At 39.3% G+C, this 21,087-nt stretch overlaps 1 protein-coding gene across 1 annotated transcript in view; it reads left to right on the forward strand.

The window, feature by feature from the left end:
- Positions 1-20,405, forward strand: part of PTPRO (protein tyrosine phosphatase receptor type O) — an 82,579-nt gene extending 62,174 nt beyond the window's left edge. Inside the window, exons 18-25 of the mRNA XM_039876433.1 lie at positions 7,961-8,051; positions 9,131-9,207; positions 9,790-9,924; positions 10,152-10,274; positions 11,884-12,038; positions 14,195-14,330; positions 18,769-18,889; positions 19,932-20,405. Of these exons, the coding sequence (XP_039732367.1) occupies positions 7,961-8,051; positions 9,131-9,207; positions 9,790-9,924; positions 10,152-10,274; positions 11,884-12,038; positions 14,195-14,330; positions 18,769-18,873 (822 nt within the window). The 3' untranslated portion in view covers positions 18,874-18,889; positions 19,932-20,405. The remainder of the gene's footprint in view (positions 1-7,960; positions 8,052-9,130; positions 9,208-9,789; positions 9,925-10,151; positions 10,275-11,883; positions 12,039-14,194; positions 14,331-18,768; positions 18,890-19,931) is intronic.
- The last annotated feature ends 682 nt before the right edge of the window (positions 20,406-21,087 follow it).

Raw genomic sequence — 21,087 nt, forward strand, 5'->3', positions numbered from 1 at the left:
TGTAGAAATTCTAACAGAGAATTTAGGATGAGAAGAACCTTATACATATCAAATACAAAGCCCCTATCTATAATCTGTGTCATGAGAAATTCCACATAGAGCCTTGTTCAGTTATTCATTGCATGCAAGTACATAAGAAATTATAGATGCTACATCAAATGCTTTTTCTCAAATAATAGAAATTTAATTTGAATTGGAGAACTGTGATGAGGACAGCATTTCAGAAAAGTGCCAATGAAAGAAGAAAAATAAGCCAAAAACTCAGAAAAAAATATCTAGATAATTCTGATGATGGTGATGAAAATTAGGATGTCAGTACACATTCAACCCCACTGAAGCCACTGCCTCTTAATTCCTAAAAGACTATATGACCTAGGTGTGCCATCAAACTCCAGTGTAACTAGATCTATACTTCTACTAAATTTCATCATCATTAAAAAATTCAATGAGTTATTTTCTGGTAAAAAAAAAATGTTTTAATAGTGAATGAAAGAAACACAATTTAAATTAGTTTGTCCAAATAAAAAGGGAGTTTGTTCAAAGGATATTAAGGTATGTCATATAATCAAAGGAAGAGATAAGCAGCTAAACTAGGAGGAGGCAGTGAAGCAGTTCAGTTGCAAGAATGACTGGAATCAGGGGCCTGGCCCCTGCAGAAACCCCCTATTTTATTTCTTGTTTCTGCTTCTCCCCGTGTCTTGGTCTCATTTTCTTTCACTGCAAACCAGCTTCTTTCTCATAGTGGAAAATATGACCACTAACATCACATTCTCTAGTTTCCACAGTTTAGAAAGGGAACTGTTGAGTCTTTCTTTTTCTTAGTTTGAAAAATAACAGGGGATGATTCTGATTGGCTGGCCTGGGCCATGATGTCCACTCAAACTAACTGCAGCCAGAGAGGGCAGAATTATATAAGAGTAGGACAGCTCTTACTGGAAGCACATGGCTAAATCTAAGAAGGAGAGCATTATTTTCAGAGTGGACACTGGGAGAACCAAACAAGAGGTGATTAGAACCTAGCTGAAGATGCTTCAAAATGTGAAAAGTAGAATTGTAAATTTTAGGTGCTAAATGATCGAATCATAATATGTCGAGGGTTTTTATACATTTGATATATAAATGAACACATCTAGCCTTACTTCATAGGATTTATAGAGGAAGTAGGAATGTACTAAACTCCAAAACCCTGAGTCTTTCCTATCATTGTGCTACTTATTAAAGTTGAAAAAAAATCACAATTTCTCATGACCTCAATTTCTTTGTCTATACAAAGGTAGGTCGAACTAAATCAGTGATTCTCAATTCGGTCAGTACCAGGCAGTTCCCTTGGAGGGCTTTGAGGATGTGTGAGATTCTTTTTGGTTGTCATAATGACTTGAGAGTAAGCTACTAGTGGTATTGACTGCGGAGAGAGACAGAAACATTAAATGTTCTGAAATAAGTGGGATAGTCCCACACGCAAAGAATTGTCCCAAGCCAATAATATCCCACAAAGAAACACTAGACTGAATATGGGACAAGGATACGTCCAAGCTTTATAACATGTGTATTAGTCAGGATTCTCCAGAGAAATAGGATAGATGATGATAGATAATTAGATGAGAGGGAGAGAGAAAGAGAAGATAGATGATGATAGATAGATGATAAATAATAGAATAGGATTTAAAGAAAGTGAGATGGAGAGATTTATTTTATGGAATTGGCTCACATGGCTGTGGGAAATGGCAAGTCAGAAATCTACAGGGTAGGCTGGAGCCTCAGAGAAGAATTGATATCGTCATGGCTCAAGTCTAAAGGTAGTCTAAAAGCAGAATTCCTTCCTCCTTGGAGGACCTCAGTCTTTTCTCTTAAGGCCTTCAACTGACTGGATGAGGCCCACTCGCACTATGGAGGATAATCTACTTTCTCAAAATCTAATTTTAAGTGTTAATCATATCTAAAAAATACCTACGTGCAACATCTAGACTTGATGTTTGACCAAGCAACTTGGCACTGTAGGCTAGCCAAGTTGACACATTAAGTTAACCATCATGCCTTGATTTGAAAAAGAAGTGTTTAGTATTTTTATTTATTATGAAGATTTTTTATTTTTGTATATCTTTGTTCTTAGAACATTATTGGTCATATGTGTAAGTTATCCGGTGCTGAGTCCTAATATTGTATCCTTGCTCTCAAAAAGTCTGCTATATTTAAGTCACAAGCTCAGATTGTTTGTTTAGAACTAACATTTGCTTAAGCAGAGACCCACTGGTCTGACTGGCTTTCTTTTGCACTTGGCAGCTTCCCAGACATTGGCAACTCCTGACCCCTACCCACCCCAATATCCTCAGCTTCAGTGTCAGAATAGCCTCATCTATTTTCAAAGATGCATTATGCTCCCATACCTGACTTCAGAATGTATGTCAGACCTTTCACATGGCAGCCCTCAAATTTTCCTGAAATTGATAATTAACTGAGGCTTAAGGGAAAAAAAAATGTTTCCCGCTCTAATGGGAACCCAAGAGGGTGTTAAGATGGCTAGATCAGCTGGTCTAGCTAAATCTGGTAGCTGAACAGTTTATTTGTTCTGCTTAGATTAATATTTAATACTTGTATTCATTTTAATTATGACATTGAAAGATCACACTCATATTGAGAAATTACATCATTTTTAAGGATTATGCAAATGGAAACTAATGCCTAGATTTACATATATTACCAATACTGCTATAAGTTGTACATGAAGCTATACAAGTTGCTAATTTACATTCACTGAATAAATTCTTTCGCTCTGCATCTGATTTTGAATATACTAGAAAGATTGATCATTCTTCTAACAAAAATATACATCTTTTCTTAAGGAGGCTTGGGGCTCAGGGGTTAGATTTGATTCCTCATTTCTTATGTCTCATATGGAGAAGGTTTTGAAGAACTAGACTTTAGAGGTTGAAATTTGAGAGCCCAGGAGACGCAGCACATATTGCTCATTCTGCTGTTAATTTCTATACTTTGTGTTTGATCAGGAAGCTGGTGAAAGCCTTCTCCATCTTTGTTCAGAAATGTGTCTGCAAAGATAGAAACAAAACTACATTACTTGCGACCTACTTCACGAGAAATGACCTCTGATTTCTGGTAGTAAACACCCATCTGCTGCTGTTTTTCCTTGTGTTTCGTCCAGTTCACTGGAGACCTATCTGCGGTCCTTGTTTAAATAAGTCACTTAGAACCTTCTCTAGCAATTCTCACAACAGGGGTCTCACATTGAAAGAAAACAGACCTGAGTTTTCTTTCCTCTCATTTCTAATTTCTTAGGTTTGGTCTCTGTTTCCAAGTGATTTGTCCAGTGATTGGAATATCGTCCCTGAATCTCATCCTAGAGCTCAGGGCCCCGCTAGCTATTGCTAGACTGTCCTGAGGTTGACGTTCTTCTCAGCCACCTTTCATCACCTGTCAAAGACTGCCATCAGTACTGCTGCACCTCATTCTTCCTTTAGAGTACCTGTTGGGCATGAATAGTGTTCCCCCAAAAACATGGTGAAGCCCTAGCCACTCGGTACCTCTGAATGTGACCTTAGTTGGAAATAGGGTCATTCACAGTTGTAATTATTCAATATGAGGCCATACTAAAACAGGGCGGACTCTTAATTCAATATGACTGGTATCCTTATGAAAAGACAGCCATGTGAAGTTACAGAGACAAACAGGGAGACTGTCATGTGATAACAAAGGCAGAGACTGGAAAAAAGCAGCTGCAAGTGAAGGAACACCAAAGATTGCCAACAAACCAGCAGAAGTTAGTGAGAGGCAGGGAAGGATTCCCCCTATAGGTTACAGAGGACATATGTCCCTGCTAACACTTTGATTTCAGACTTTTAGCCTCAAGAACTATGAGACAATAAATTTTTGTTGTTTTAAGCCAGTTTATGCTACTTTGTTATGGCAGACTAGGAAACTAATACAGAACCTCACCAAACACATTGTTCTAAAACCTTTCTTCTCCCTTTGTGTTTGCCTGAAACATAACTGGACATTGCCCAATTCCACTGGATTTCTACTTGCCATAGATGGAATCTCTTCTGTCAACAGCACTGGTCACTTTGTTTCCCCTAACTTGTTATGTAGTCTAGTAATCTGTCTCATCTGAGTCTAATGTACATCCTATTCAAAGCAAGCATCAAGTGCTTATCACTTCCTGACATTGTTACAAACTCTAAAGCCAGAATACAGCTTGTGCTCTTCTTAGAAGATGATGGTACATATTATGGACTGTAGGTGTGCCCCCAGATTCATAGGTTTGAAGCCCCAACCCCCCAGTGTGATGGTATTTGGAGATGGAGCCTTTAGGAGGTGATTAGGTTTGGATGAGGTCATGAGGATGGCACCCTTATGCTGGGATCAGTGCCCTTATAAGAAGAGGCATCAAAGAGCGTGCTCTCTCTTCCCCTTCCCCTCCACCATGAGCACAGAAAGAAGAGGTTGTGTGAGCTCTTTGCAAGATGGGGGCGATCTACAAGTCAAGAGAAGCCTCGGAGTGAACCCTACCCTGCCAGCACTTTGTTCTTGGACTTCCCCACCTCCAGAACTGTGAGTTATAAATTTCTGTGGTTGGAACCACCTAGCCTATAGTATTTTGTTATGGCAGCTCTGGCAATCTAATACAGTGCACATATGTGTGCTTTGCTTTTCAGGACTTGCATGCTTCAAACATAGCCATACAACACAGACTGCCATTGGGCCTTGGCGGCTGTATTAGTTTCTGAGGTCTGCCATAACAAATTATCACTATCCTGGTGACCTTAATCAACAGAAATTTGTTCTCTTACAATTCTAGAGGCCAGAAGTCCACAGTTAAAGTGTTAGCAGAGCCATGCTCCCTCTGAAGGCTCTAGGAGATAATCCTTCATTGCCTCTTCTAGTGCTGGTGACTCCAGGCATTCCTTGGCTTGTGACTGCATAACTCAAACCTATGCCTCCATTTTTATATGGCCGTCTCTTATCTCTTTTATAAGAACACTTGTTATTAGACTTAGGGCCCACGTAGATAATATAAAATGAGCTCGTGTCATGATCCTTAATTACATCCGCAAAAACGCTTTTTTCAAATATGAGGTCACATTCACAGGTTTGGGGCATTAGGATGTGGACACATCTTTTGAGAGACCATCATTCATACGGATGATCTATGTGGTCCAGAAAAAGAAACATGATGATAAATGATATTAGACACGAAACTGGCAAAAGAAAATTCAAAAATGATTTATGTGGTTTCAGGGCATCCCCTCATACTTTGACTCTCCGAATATTTAAGCTTCTGGAGAGTCCATATGATTAGAAAGAAAATAACTGCAAAGCTACTGAACTGGAAACTTTATATTTGATTTTCCACTTAGTGACAAGCTGAATTACAAAAGATTGCAAAGCATTTTGTGTATACATGTGGTTCCTGCTTTGCTGCAATTCAGCTTTGGCAATTTACATTTACAGCATTCAGCCAATTAAACTTCTCTTATCAACTTGGGGCATTTACAGCAGGGAGGCAGCACACAATTAAAGTTCTATCAGCTAGGCGGCTTCCATATGTGCTCCAGCTCTTTGCTTCAATCTGTTTCCACCATTTCTTTTGTATCTGAGGCATTTTCCTGTGGCTTATCAGTCTGTCTTCAAAGCGGGGGACTTGGGAGGGAGAGTTGTTGGTCTGTTAGTACAAATGGCAAAGGAGGGAGAAATTATGGAGCCAGGCATAGCAAAACAAACAAGGAATCATAACAGAAGCATTTCACAACCACTATCGATAGTGCTGCAATAATATTTGTTGAGTTTAATAATTCCATTTGATAGTTACTATACACCAGTGAGGTATGGAGAAATTATTAATCTTATCTGACAAATAATTAAATTGATGTTAATAGGAGTTGAACTAGTTTTCCGAGACCCTACAGTTTATAAATGGTACGCCAAAATAAGCCAGATGTTTTGACACAGTATCTATAAAGGCACTCTCTAAAAAAAGTAGATTTCCGAAATATTTTAAGCAGTAGACGTTATCATTTAAATAAGTTTATAGATGCCAAAAGAACTAACCTAAAAATAACACTAATTTGGTTAAAATTGTTAAAACTAAGTTTCATTTCTTACAAGAACAATACAGTCAGTCTGGAAACCCTCTAAAATGGAAAAAGCAGTAATAAAATAACAGCTTGTGTTTAAAGACATTTGACGAACAAGGGTTTTGACTAAGATGGAAAAACTTCTAATTTTGTGACTTGAAGATCAAAGTTAGCATAGTTTGTCTTTACAGTTGGCTTCAATTTAGGCCAAAGAGCTTGAGATTTTGTGAGCTTGAAAAGTCAGAAGTGATGCAGAAGCAAAGGGAGAAATCTGAACAATTTAGCTTGGTTCATCCATGTTGACATCAGGCTTGCATCCCAATGCCATTAAGCTACCATGAGCTTCTGTGGAAGCAGCAAAAGTCCCAATAACTAGATCTCTAAAGCATATGCTTTGCAAAGAGCACTCGAGTCAAGACACAAAGGACGCTAAAGGACGCTATTTAATCACTCATAACATCGTCAAACGTTGCCTACTCCCTTCAAAAGTCTTTCAGACTCTAGAAAATTCTTCCTCTTGAGAAATATTCCTTTGGCTTATGACTCATTGAAGTAGGAAGTGGAAGGAATTATGAAGAGTAAAACTAGTTCTCAATATTAACATCCTCTGCGAGCAAAATAAAATTTACAAGTGGTTTCACTACTGCCTCACTAAACAGTCTTATGGAAGAGTGCATACTATATAGGTAATCTCATTCATAAATGGTTACATATGCTGTTGGCTAAGATTACCCTTAAATTGGTTTAGGAATATAACTAAATCCATTGCATTGGTCATGCATGCACTGTGCAATTCCATGGAACACTGTTCACACACACCGCAGTGTGGACAGTGCCCCTCGTGAAATCCAGGTGGCCTGACTATAATCCCTTGTTTCCTTTCAGACACAGGACAGAGCCATGAAGAAACCCTCTTTTCCAGTAACAAACTTTTTGAAGTATGATAGTTGTTTGTTTATGTAAAAGTTGTCCTATCAGTGCACCTTCTGCTAATAGGATTTATAAGGGTGCTGCTACACACAGGCAGATATTTGGATGTCCTCCTTATTTTCATTGAGGTGGTTGCCTGCCCACTACTAATTCATCCTTATTTGGGGGGTTTCTTTACCATATATTTAGTGACTGTCAATCCTACGTCTTGCTACATGGAGAGTACTCTTATATCGCTCCTCACTCTCTCTTTTACTACTTTCTCTAAGGCTCATTGCCTGAAAGAGAAATACCCACATTTCCTCAAAGAATAGGAAATATTTATGCAAATTGTGTAAATTTCAGTTACCCTATACCTCCAGAAGTCTGAAACAAATTTTGGTTTTCAAATTCTCCACACCCTGAGTGTTATACACATAATTCTTGCCTTCTCCAAATGATCACTAAGCTGTCAAAGGTATTTATTCATTGTATTAGTCAGCTATTACTGCAATAATGCTATATAAGAAACAACCTCAAAATCTCAGTGACCTACATTTATTTTTCTCAGTCATGGATTTATGGAACAGCAGAGACAGTTCTGCTTTAGGCCAAGGTCAGGGGCAGGGCTGCTCCATGTGTCTCCTCATTGAGGGACTACAGCTTCCCTGCGCATGTTCCTTCTGTGGCAGGTGGCAGAAGCACAAAAGGACAAACCAAACCAAACAAGCACATTTAAAGCTTCCGATTGGACATGGGTTCTACCCAAGTTCATTGGCTAAAGCAAGTCTACAACAGTGGGGTGGAAGAGTAACTCTATCTCAACACGGAGCTACTGAAACATCAATGGCAAGGGGGATGTGATGATTCTATTACAGGCAGGGAGTGAAGAATAATGCAATGTGAACAATCATCCAATTTACACTGTGTATGGAAATCTCAAATCTATTTTCCGTCGCTTACAGGAGTTGAAATTGATTGGACTGGATATTCCCCACTTTGCTGCAGACCTTCCACTGAACCGATGTAAAAATCGTTACACAAACATCCTACCATGTAAGATCGTCAATGGTGCTGATCTGATTTATGTCTTTGAAAAGATAAAGTGCTGTTTTATTGCAAATTAATTAGTTTCACCAATCTCTGGCCAGACCTAGTTGTGGTCTGGATTATAAAGGCCATCTTTGCAATTGCATTGATCAAATTCATGCTTTGATATCATTAGATCTTCTCGAATGTAAGAAGATGTAACTATTATGCTTTTAAATGAATAGGAAAGACTGACCGTTTGGCCCTTTGGAGATCAAAAAAGTATTGTCCAAATTAGGGATAAGATAATTTGTGCCTTCATAAAACATTTTCAGTCAATTCATTGGCAATGGAAGAAGGCAAATGAAAAGAGTGGAATATGTTAAAATTCCTCTTCTTTCTAACATCTGGGAAATTCCGTTTTGCTTAGCATTTTGGAATAAAAGCGATATTCACAGAAAAATAATATAAATTACTAACAGGACAGTTAAAATATATTCCAACATAAATTTAACTTTTCTTTCTGCTATACTCTATAGGGAGCTGAGAAAGAATGGAAAAGTAGAAAGAGGAAAGCCGAAAATGCTCTAGAAAGAGAACTTTTTCCTTAATAAGGTTTCTCGTTAAATTAGGTAGTATTATCATTATAAAACCCAACATCTGTACACATTTCAGAATTTATTTTTCTCATTTGAAGTCTATTTACAAAAAGCCTGTAACTCCATCTTCTCTCTTAGGTTTCCCAAAAGGTAGTGAATTCTCTGGATGTCCCTCCCTCCTTGAAATGGAAGTCACGTATTCTATAGCCTTCCATACAATCTACCAGAATTTTATTTTCTGTAAATATTCTGCACAATTTCTCCAAAAACATTGAGATAATTCTTCCAAGGACAGGAGAGCTAGTGGGAGAAAATAATGATTGAGAGATATTTGTATATTTGTTTAAACAAGAAACTAAGATTGAGGCATGACTAAAGTATCTGGCTAGAATAAACTTTATCTACCGACTCGATCACTGACTATTTTGACTTGAGATTTGGAAGAAAGGATCAAGACAACTCTTCTTTCCACTCTGACTTGTAATATTTTTTCTTATCATTCTTTAGATGACTTTAGCCGAGTTAGATTAATCTCCACGAACGAAGAGGAAGGAGCAGACTACATCAATGCCAACTACATACCTGTAAGTAAAAAACAAAAAGCAAAAACTGAAAAAAATCGGACATTCAGATTCCAGCCAAGGCAGAGAAAGACCGTAAAGGCTGCACAGATGTGTCAAACCGTGTAAAAAAGAGAATTTTTCTCCTACTAAAGTTTCCATTATTCCATTTTAGAATAAAGAATAGGAAAAAAAAAAAAAAGCCCAGAGATGAGTTACGTTCATATTTCTTCATAAAGGACTGGTGAAAGTGAAAGTAGATCATTGTACTAAAGATCCACTTTCTTGCATTTAAATATTTTCAGCAATCATACTGAAAGGGTTCTACCTGAGCACCTGTGTTTTTAAAATATCTGTAAAGATAGCAGTTGCTTTCATTAAAAAAAGGTGTGGGTGTGATTTTGTAGGCTTTCTGAGAATCGTACTTAAAATCACATAGACCTATATGGTCAGTTTCTCTGATGGCCTCCTCCATGAGAACATGAGAACTTGTTACATAGGTGTGTGGTCCTTTGCCAGTAAGTTTTCAATTTTTTCTCATTTGTGTGGAATATCATTTGGTGTTGACTGTGGTTCCGTAGGTGACATTTGTCACTCATCTTTCAGGGATACAACTCACCCCAGGAGTATATTGCCACACAGGGGCCACTGCCTGAAACTAGAAATGACTTTTGGAAGATGGTCTTACAACAGAAGTCACAGATTATTGTCATGCTCACTCAGTGTAATGAAAAAAGGAGGGTAAGTGCCTAATGGGCTGTCCCCACTTAGCAGCCAAACCCACACCAGCCACTGTCCTGGGTTGAGTGCTTACTGTGCACCAGAAACTGTTCTCCTCGCTTCATTTTTCATCCTCACAATAATCATATACAGTTCTTCAGACCCACGTACTTTTGCTTTCCCTAAGTGAGCAGAGACTTCATTTTCTCCCTAGTCTGTTTGTTTGAAAATGTCGTCTTTCACCTCAGGTAAAATGTGACCATTACTGGCCATTCACAGAAGAACCCATAGCATACGGAGACATCACTGTGGAGATGATCTTAGAGGAAGAGCAAGAGGACTGGGCTTGTAGACATTTCCGGATCAACTATGTAAGTCACAAAGCACAAGTTCAGGTGTTGTTCTCATGCTGAGGGAACTTTTGCCAGTAAGTATTCAAGAGAGACCAGGCCACCTCACACAAGATCATGAACACGTCAAGCTTTGCAACACTGCTTCCTTCGAGAAAAAGGCCACTTTTATTGTTCTGGTTTTCCATTTCACTGGGAATGGTGTGGATGAAATGTTAGCCTAAAAGGCCTGAGGAGATGGGAAAAATGACTGCACTGTTCCATCTCAGATTAGCCCAGGGCAATAGAAGACACAGTGAATCATTACTTACCGAGCCTGACTGAGGAACATGTTCTCATTACTCAAACTAACGTTTCAATGACAACCAGTGAAGGCCTTGAAACAAAGGAATAAAATGTTGAATAATAGTGTTTTCTGGTAAGGTGTTTATATTCAGTAGTTACAAGCATCTGGTCCCAGAGTGCCCCCTCTTGGCCACAAAGAGACGGAATCTAAATTTTAAGTTCCCATGATGAAGGTTAATTTGCTTGAAGAACATGTGCTGTGCTAATGAACATGTTTTTCTATTTGTTTTATTTTTTGTTTATATCCTTCTTTATTCTTTCCATATTGATATGTGGAGACTTTTAGACTACAACAAGGTAAAATTACATAAATGAAGAAATCAGGGTAAGAGAAATATTAGAATGGGTAAATAAGGTGTAAACAGAAGCGTTTTCTCACTTAACAGAAAGAAGGAAAAAGACCATAACATAATTTGTTGCTTTCCACTACTTGAAACTTGGCATGAACTGAAGAACTGAAGCCAAAAAGACAGCAATAACTCATTTGTTCCTTGACGTGTGTCTTGCTATTTTGCTACTCAGCTAACGGGGATCACCCTGACGCTAAGGCCTCTGCCCAGCAGCTACGGAGAGACTAATGACAATTTAAGTGTTTCCTGTTTTTGAATCATCTTGCATATTTTAGCTGGATACATTTTTCAGATCAACTGTATTAGAATATATATGTATCTCCTAATTTCAAGCCTGTGCTAAGCCTGCCATCAGCATTTGACAGGAGCAAGCATTTTCATGAACTTTTCTACGCAACCAAAAAATACCCCAGCATCAGTTGCTGTTTTGTTGTGGCCTGCCCTGAGAAGGAGAACACAACCTCTTAGGCATTTTCCAGCAAGGCAGCTCCCCTCAGTGGAGGACGACTATGAGAAGGGTACAATTTGCTGCTGGCAGCGGCGGGAAAGGGGTGCACTGGCCTGGCAAAAGGGACCCAAGGGGGCACCAATAGCACCTTCCATGGTATTTAATTCATTGGCCAAAGCTCATGCAGTTGCTAAACAGTGGAGCCAGGATGCAAACCCTAATCTGCTTAAGCTCTTATCTCTACACAGGCATGGATTAGCCTATTTATCCTACTCTTCGAAGCTTTATACAGTTAGTGGGGGTTTTTTTTTTCATATCCTGCTTTGTGCCAGACACAATGCACAGAGCTGAAAAGGGAAGTATACAGACCAGGAGTGGAATGCGGCTTTACCTTCTTAACACCATTAACTTCTGAGCTGCAGTGGAGGATGGGCCATCCTGATAGTGGACTGAGAGATTAATGCTTGTTTTGGTTTTTCTTCTGAAGGCTGATGAGATGCAGGATGTGATGCATTTTAACTACACTGCATGGCCTGATCACGGCGTGCCCACGGCAAATGCTGCAGAGAGTATCCTACAGTTTGTTCATGTGGTCCGACAACAAGCTACCAAGAGCAAAGGCCCCATGATTGTGCACTGCAGGTAACCTCATCACATAGGTTTTCTGTTCAGCACCGTGGGATTTCTTTCATAAAGGAAATATAGCCCACCATTCCATGGTGGAACATTAGAGCAGATTGACAACAATAAAGTGAATTATGACTTTAAAAAATATTTGATTAACTGATGTCTTACTATATACTTGATTTACTTATAATATGACTATCTAATATCTTATAGCCTATGAGACAGATATTATTATTCCCATTTTCAGATGAAAAAAACTCAAGAGTAGAGAGAGAGCTCAAGTGATTAACACAAATTCATACAGCTTGAACATGGGGGAGTTAAGATTCAAATTCAGGCACACCAGTCTCAGTGGTCATGCCTTTAAGTATTATGTGATATTACTCTATTCTATCAAGGACTCTGAGTGGTTTAGAACATGGCCAAATACAAGGTCAAATTAAAAATGTCTAATTACAGCCCAGAATAACGTAAATAGACATAAAAGCTGGATGAAAGGAAAGAGAAAGGCAAATACTTGGCCCATTAAGATAAACATATATGCTATGCTTGCTTTTCAAAATTGTCTCTAAATTTCCAGATAGTTAAAATGAAAAGGGCTATATGATCTATTTCATTATCAAAAATGAAGGACCACATTAATTTTTTATGGGAAGAGTCATCTTTGAATTTAAGCTCTTTTTCCTACCAAGTGAACAAAGCTCCATCAAAATCCATTGGTGTGACATAATATTGTAAAATTTTTGTACAACTTTAAAAGAGAAATATCTCCCCATTGCATATCAGAGATAGATGTAGGATAAGGATGTTGGAAGAGGCCTTGGCAGCCACATCAACCTAAGTAAATAGATCTATAATCCTGGACTTAGCACTTAGCACTCTGGCCTTTGTGAATTAGAATGAGTGTGTGTGTGTGTGTGTGTGTATGAGAGAGAGAGAGAGAGAGAGAGAGAGACAGAGAGAGACAGAGAGAGAGAACAGAGAGAGGTATACTCACTGGAAAGAAACATGCTTCATAAGCTATCAAGTTTCTGATCAAGGAGGGTATCCTTGTTGTCAGTCCACCTTAAGCATTCACAGGATAAAAACTTTGTTTTACTAGATGAAGTTATCTAGTCTCACAATGGTTCCTTCCAAGAGCAGAAAATAAAGCTACTCAACCATGTGGTCGAACTCATGGATCCTTTCACAGAGGGTAGCAGGTACAGTTCTAGATGTGACTTTACGGGTGTTTACCTGGGTGCAGAACATTTTATCTGAGAAGAGAAGTCTTAGGATGGAAGGGCTGTCCTGTAGAAAAAGCAAACTAGGGCTCTGAGCTACAGGCTTTTCCTGTTGGATTTCTCTTCCAGCAAATTCTGCATGTAAATTAGTTTTGACTTCTTTTTTTCCCCCCCTCACATTTCATCGCACTTTAGAATTTGGAACCACTTGGCATATCAGTCAATCAGTGATTGGAAGAAAAGAAGAACTAGCTTTAACATGTAAAACTGTGGTGAGCAATTGGTTCAGGGCAAATCACTCCACTTCCCTTTATTCTTTGAGCACTGGAATTTGGAGACTGGAAGAGATAGGGTCCAAATATTAAATGTGATTTTGAAGCAACTATCTAACAGATCACTGAGAGACTGAAGCAGGCCCAGCCAGAATTCACTAGAAGGGCAGATGTGCTGTAAGGAAGAGCTGAGATGGTGGACTCAACCTAGGGTTAAAGGCACACAGATTGCTATGGTCCCAGAGCTAGAGCTATGGTGTAGGTATCTCAGCTAGGCTTCTGATCTGAGTGTGAGAGCTTAACTCTGAGCCTACTCAGAAGACTGGAGCTGTGTATGTGTCTCAGCTCCCTGAAGGCAGGAACCAATGCTCCAGCCAGCTCCACGTTACTTCCTTAGGAAGCAGAGAGCTCCAGGCAGGGTAGGGGAGGGTATGGCCAAGGCAGTGCAGACTCACACCTCTTTAAGGGAGGTAGCAGTGACGTTCAGCAATGTGACATTAGAAGATACACCAACCACAATTGCATATTTAAAAAATTAGTTAAGTGGAAATTATTGTCAAGAGTTTAATCTTTGTTTCTCAGTGGTACTACTCGTGTCTTTTTTTTAAATCACCAATTTGTTTTCAACAGTGTAGAAGCACTGTCTGAATAATGTGCTGTCTGAACACTCTTGCAGCGCTGGTGTCGGCCGGACGGGAACATTCATCGCCCTGGACAGGCTCTTGCAGCACATTCGGGATCATGAGTTTGTTGACATCTTGGGGCTGGTGTCAGAAATGCGGTCACAGAGGATGTCCATGGTGCAGACAGAGGTAGAAATATAACCAATATGCATCTTGCAATTTGTCCTCAACTGAAAAAAACTTCCCGTTATTCCATCTCATGTTTGAAACAATTGTCTCAAAATTTTTTTTGCATCTGCTATTCCCAGTTTCTTATTACACACATTCAAACTGCTTCAAGGTATATATAAAAAAATATTAGCTTCTAGAAATTCATGCAGTGGTTGCACTTTCACTGGAGTCATATGCCCTTTAATAATTCAGAGCACATACATATATCTGTAGCAGAATAAAACCTCTTTGAACAGAGTAAGAGTTGAGGGTAGGTAATGATCAATCTGGGTAAAGGACACCAAGTGGAGACTAGAACTGATGTGATTTAATTTATGTTTGACATGCAAGATTTGGTTCAAATGTTTGCCATTAGTTTGTCCTGCATGTGAGCCTCTGTCTCAACTCACTTTAGATGATGACCATGGGCTGGATTTATGCTTTCCCTCTTATGATTTAAGGATTTCCAGCCCCCAACGTAGCAGCACTGCCAGTTCCCTTGACCTAAATGAATGGAGTTAGCTTTATAACTCTGGGAGCATCCCCAGAAATATCCAGCAGTGTTATATGCTCCCTCTTTCTCCTCTTCTCCCAAGTCCTCTTCTCCCTTGAAACCTCAGAATGCACTCAGGCTGGAGTGGCAGCCTGGGCTAGTGCCAGCAGACAGCATCACATCGCCATTGAACAGCAGTGTGTATACCTGTGTGGGCCCCAACACCTAAGCACAATAGCTTGTTTATAATCTTAGTTACCCAGCAATACTCACAGCTTCTTAGCTTCAGGAATACAATAATCCCTTTTTTCAGGGAGTGTGTGTGGGAGGAACGGAATAGCACATAACTTGGCCTGAAGTTCCAAGAAACTTAGGTGCCTTGGTCTTCCTCATGCTTTTTTCTATAAAGCACCACTAGATGGCAGTATGACTCAAAAAGCCTGCGGTAATGGCTGCTGTCTCTTCATGCTTCAGGGATTTCTCCTTTACCGCCCTTTTGACTTTTCTCTCCTGCCTACCCAATCTCATCTGAGCATGGCTTGGCACAGACGTTCCAACATATTTATTTCTGAGCCAAAGCAGGATCATACCACTTTGGAAAGAGCAACCCGTCCGCATTAAGATGTCTCATGAATGACAGGGAAGTAAGTCATGTATTTGTGTCCTCACTTCCTTAGTCCACTCATATCCCAATCCTGCTGCCTTGTAATTTACAGCTGTGGGGACATGAACATTATCTTTTTATCATATGTTTAAAATGTCCTGGTTTCCCAGAGAAGCCCACTACCTAATGATTAAATGGTGTTTTATGAATCGGTCCATATTTTTGGCTTTCACTTCCATAAATTTATGTCCTAATATGTGATTAAAATTTCCCATTATGTATACTAATCCCCAAGTTTCAAAAGGCCACTCCTTATTTTAAGTATTTGGGATTTGATAAATCATCTGCCTCCTTGACTTAATTTATACCTTTTATAACTTTATAGACTTTGATTATAGCTTGTTTGCTCTTGACTTTCCCAGTACAGAATTTTAATCCCTTTTTAAATACTACCTTCACATGGCAGACCTTGCATCCAGTTCAGCGCCATGATCTTTCTTCAGGTACGGTCATCACATGAAACTAGAGCAGCCACCATGAGAAAATGTTGTTTTCTCCCTAATTTTCTTGCCCCAAACTTTCATTTTTTGGCTTGTTTGTGACAGCATTTTAGGCTGATATCTCCAGGGAAACAGTCTTTTTTAAGTATGCTATCCCTCCCCTGAACTCTTGTGGGAAAATTCAAAGTCAGCAGAAGAGTCAAGGTCACCATAGGTTACTTATTTTTCCCAAGTGTTCCAGCTTCACTCTTGAGTTCCCTCAGGATTTTGCAGTGGATGTTCTCTAGTTCAAGTTATTTATTTATGTCTGGAACATCTTGTCCTTTAAACCTTTGTTTTTCCTTGTTGTTATGCTCTTTGCGATAGAACCTATATTTTGGATGGTAGGATTTTTCAAATATCCTCCTTGAGCCCATTCACGCCCCAGTCCTGCTGCCTTCTACTTTGCTGGTATTAATAAGTAAAGATCAGAGAGTAAAACATTATTTTCTTCAGCTGTATCATTCCAGGGTACTCCTTTGACACTGATTTTTCAGGCAGCCAGAATGATCCTCCAGCTGATTTCTGACTGTATGTGTATCAACCACCCATGTACTGCCACCAGGTTTCTTCCCAAGGCCGGTTTCTAATTTTCCTACCTCTTCCTGACTGCCCATCACCTGGATTCCACCACCCAACTCCCTCTAAAAATAGTGGAAGAGGTTAAGTGCTTCCAGTCCTCTGGCTAAAGCAGAGGGTGCATAGCCCTACTCAGGTTTGGGGAGGACCCACCACACCCCCGCCCCCCCTCAATAAATAAATAAATAAATAAATAAATAAATAAATAAATAAATAAAAAACCAGAAGTAACCGATTAAATTGGTCATGTCCTCAGGTGCACCTTTCAGGTCATCGCAGCCTGTGGCATAGGCTGTTTTTAATGGTCCCTCTTCCTTTTTCTCACCCCACCAGACCCGTTATGAGCCTCTCCACAAGAGCAGCGAAGGGTGGTTAAGGAGATGGGTGTCATCGGGCCAGGCTCCACGAGGAGGCATGGGTCCCCACACGGCCACTGCACAACTCACTTTGCCTCTCAGAGCTCACATTCCTCACCTGTGAAACATGAACGACAGTGTTCATGAAGCGCTATGAAGAATACCTTATGTGACAGGATAAAAATCTAGTTAAATGCTTTGGAATTGTAAAGCGCTATGCATGGATGACATTCTCCTCTCTGGGGCTCTCTACTGTTTTTGTCAACTGTTTTCTTTGATTTTCCTTTAATAGGCTTTCCCTGGAGGTCAGTCAGGGCTTTGCTTTGAGTGGCCTGTCCTCTTGATCAGCAGTTTAGATTTCTCAGGAACTCTCAGAGACCTGTCCATAAATAGTCTTTATTTAGTTTTCCTGTGGTCTGCCTACATTTTATTTTCTTTGACACCAAGTTTGGCCCCTGAGTAGTTCTGGTTTAAGAAACCAGGCAGTGTCTGGCCTTATCTATGTCCAGTGCTGACACAACACAGGAAACAATGGAATGATGTATGATAAGGAGAAGGAGCAGCTCAGTTACTGATGCGATACTATCTCAAAATAAGGGCACAGACTTTCTCCAAACCTTGTTGAAAAATACAGGTTAGGCTGAGGAATCAACCCAGCAAGGTCGAAGTATTAACCTCATCTTTGTTTAAAGTTGTCATACAGAAGGCTCCTTAAGGTCCTGTGGATATCTTGACTGGTTCTTATTTAAAGGTTATTTCTAACGGTATTACTTATAGAGACATCCTGAGAAATAAAGAAAAGGAGAAAGATCATGAAGTTAACTTGACTTTATGGTACAAAGACAGCTACTCTCAATATTTTGGCATATTTCATCCTAGCCTTCCTTCAGTTATAACTTTCACACAATTATGCTCATATGCTATATGTACATATGCTAATTTTAAATCTAATTTTTCACTTAACATTTTGCTATGTGTGTTATCCCAAATTACCCAAAGCTATGTAAATCTCATTTTAAAGACTGAATATTTTGTTATAGATATGCCACCGACTAAATCGTTCTCCTTTTTATCAGATATTAAATTGGATTCTTTCCCACTTTTTAACTATTATCTGTGTGTCTATGTGCTGTTTATTAGCACTTTATTATACCCCCAACAATAACTAAAAATGACTGCTTTAATAAATTCAAATCATCATTGAATGTTACTTTTTTCCTCTGCTGACTTCATAGGTGAAAAACAATTGTTTTCATTTATATTTTTGATTACTTGGCCATTTTTGCATGTTTTTTATATTTCCTCGGTTTCCTTCAAGACACAAACTAAGTGCTAGGCATTAGGAATAAAAAGACATAATCTGTGCCTTCCAGGAATTTTTGTTTTAGTAGTTGATATATTTTATTTATATATTTGTCAATTTTTGTTTGTATTTATTTCACTGCTTTGAAGTTTAGAAAGTTCTTTCTTAAAGTAATAGGAGAAGAATTAACCTATATTTTCCTTTATATTTTTAGGGCTTAATTTATTAAACTTACTGGAATTTATTTGGGTGTATTATGATAGACTTTTTTTCCCCTCAAAATAGCCCCATGATTTATAGATCAAATATTCATTGCCTTTTTGGCATTAAATAATGATGGTCTAAGCTTTATTATTATTTAAAATATTTTTAGAGTTGATTCTCTTGGATGTTCAGCTCATAAAATTGTCTCATAATGAAAATTGTTTCCTTTGACATCCGATTACAATATTTACTACTATCATAGTATCAAAATATTGTATCTTTGCACATACTCATGTGAAAATCTCTTGCTCTGAAACACGGTTTTGTCTTCTGCCCCAGGAGCAGTACATTTTTATCCACCAGTGTGTGCAACTGATGTGGATGAAGAAGAAGCAGCAGTTTTGCATCAGTGATGTCATCTATGAGAACGTTAGCAAATCTTAGTTCAGAATCTAGAGAAGTAAGTAGTGGGGGGAGCCCACCAAGGCGCTCAGCCTTAGGACAACGGGAGGGGACGTGATGGGATACAACAAAAGGCCCCAGCAGCCATTGGTACTGACTTTGACCCCATAGAGGCAGTCACAGAAAGGTGACATAGGGAGAGAGAAACAACTGTGGCCGATCTCAGCGCTTCAATGCGCCTTGGCTGGTGGGCGTGACATGAAGGAGCTTCCGCAACTCCTGACGATTTGACCTTCGTTCCTTCTACCTTGAACCTTAAATTATTGTGATATTGGCTCTGTACCTGCAACACCAAGACATTACCGTCCACCCTGTTTATCTAGATACTTTATGCAAATATTTTATTGATTATGAATAGTCATAAAGGGGTTACAAAGAAGACATGAGCTGGAGTACAATACCCCAAAGAAGAAAATATTGACAGTAGTTCAGGAGAACAGAGTTTAGAAATGCCTAGATCCCATCCATTAAAAGCACTTACTTGAGAACGTCACGAAAACATTAGTAACATACTCAATACCAAGTGCTCAAATTTTGACTAGAATTCAGATTTTGGAGGTATAAGTAATTTGGGCTGTAACAAGTAATCTGCCAATTCAATTCAGTAAACAATACAGAATGTGTCTGAATATACTGTGATGGGGAGGACCGTTGGCAGGGTCGAGAGAGGACAGGGGTGCATCGTGGGAGAAATGTGGAAGCAGCAGCATATGGACCAGTGGGTAGCAGGGTAGAACTACCGTTGTGTCTTCACATCCATCAAAAAAGAGACAGAGAGCACGAAGAGGCAGGAAGGATAAAGAATGAGGAAAGAAACAAGTTTGCAGGTGGAGGGAAAGACATTTAGGTCCACAGAAAAGAGGAATTACACAGAGAAAGAGGCACAGATAAACACACATCCACCTGGGCTGTGGGGCTGAGTGCAATGAGAGCTGGTGGTGGGGTCAGGAGGAAGTCGCTGTACTTCCAACCACAGTACTGTTGATGTTGGCTTTGCCCACCCAGGCTGCTTACTGTCTCTCTCTTTCTTGCATTCACAGGACAGGACACAATGTGCACCCATCCTTCCTTGCTTCCAGAGTTTTTGGGGGGCCCTGCTAGCAATTTTGCTAAAAGGAGCCCCTGCTTTGTAATATGTGGCCAAGGAGATAATTTATCTCATAGAAGCACTGGGAAGACTTAGCCTTAAAGAGCCTACAGTGTCTTTTGGACTCTTTGACTTCTGGACATTTAATAATGGACCAAATTCAACTGAACACCAGAAAGGTCCAGATGCTCTGCAAAGGGCAGGAAGCACAGCCCCTTCCGAAGAGTTTCATTGGCCCTTTGCTGGTTTGGCTGAGTTTTGTTGTTGTTGTTTTTAAGTGCAATAATTTTTGTATGTGTGTGATTTCATCAGAAAGTTCAATTGTTTTCTGCCCATATGATTGATCAAGAGCATAGCCCAGGAAGGAATAGGCACTGTTAGTATAAAATTATACCTCATTGTTAAAATAAACATGGCCACATGTGAAGAAATAGTAATTCTACTACAAGAAAATTGAACCAGCGATATCTGTACTCCAACATTAAGCTACTGAATCAGGAGCAGGGAGAGTGGATGGAGGAAGAGAGAGGGGTTCTACTCACAGATCAACCACCTATCTTTTCCAAATATGAAAAGCTGTAATTCAGCTTCAAAGTAGGGTAGAAAAAGATTTAAGTCTTAATTGTTCTAGTTCTTGATGGTTTCCGTCCTTATTAACAGTTAAGTGTTTCTTCTTTGGCCCCCTTGGACTAATGTCACCGTCCAGGTTCTTTTTCAACAAACCAGATCTGGTTCAGAAGAGTTTCAAGTCTGGCTCTTCTCACTCCAGTGCTGTCTGAGCAATCTTGGTGCCCAGACTTTGCATTGCTTTTTCTCTTGACCTGAATACCTGCGAAAGCTATTTCTTTGGGAACTATATAGGCTGTGAACACGCACTTTCTTTCCCCCCGAAGAGCTGGGAATTCGTAAAGTTATGGCAATGAACTTGCAGCATGCTAGGAGAATTACTCGTTTTTTTTTTTGTTTTTTTTTTTGTGCATTATCAAGTGTCTCTATGAATTTTGACAGATTTCGTTTTTTGTTTTGGTTGTCGGTTTCTTTTTGACCCGTGTAACTAGTGACATTTTATTCTTTAAATTTCTTTAAATTTTGTATAATTACCAAGTACA

Source organism: Pteropus medius, unplaced genomic scaffold (genome assembly GCF_902729225.1).
Source record: "Pteropus medius unplaced genomic scaffold, Ma_sr-lr_union100, whole genome shotgun sequence".
In the NCBI taxonomy this organism is placed as follows: Eukaryota; Metazoa; Chordata; class Mammalia; order Chiroptera; family Pteropodidae; genus Pteropus; species Pteropus medius.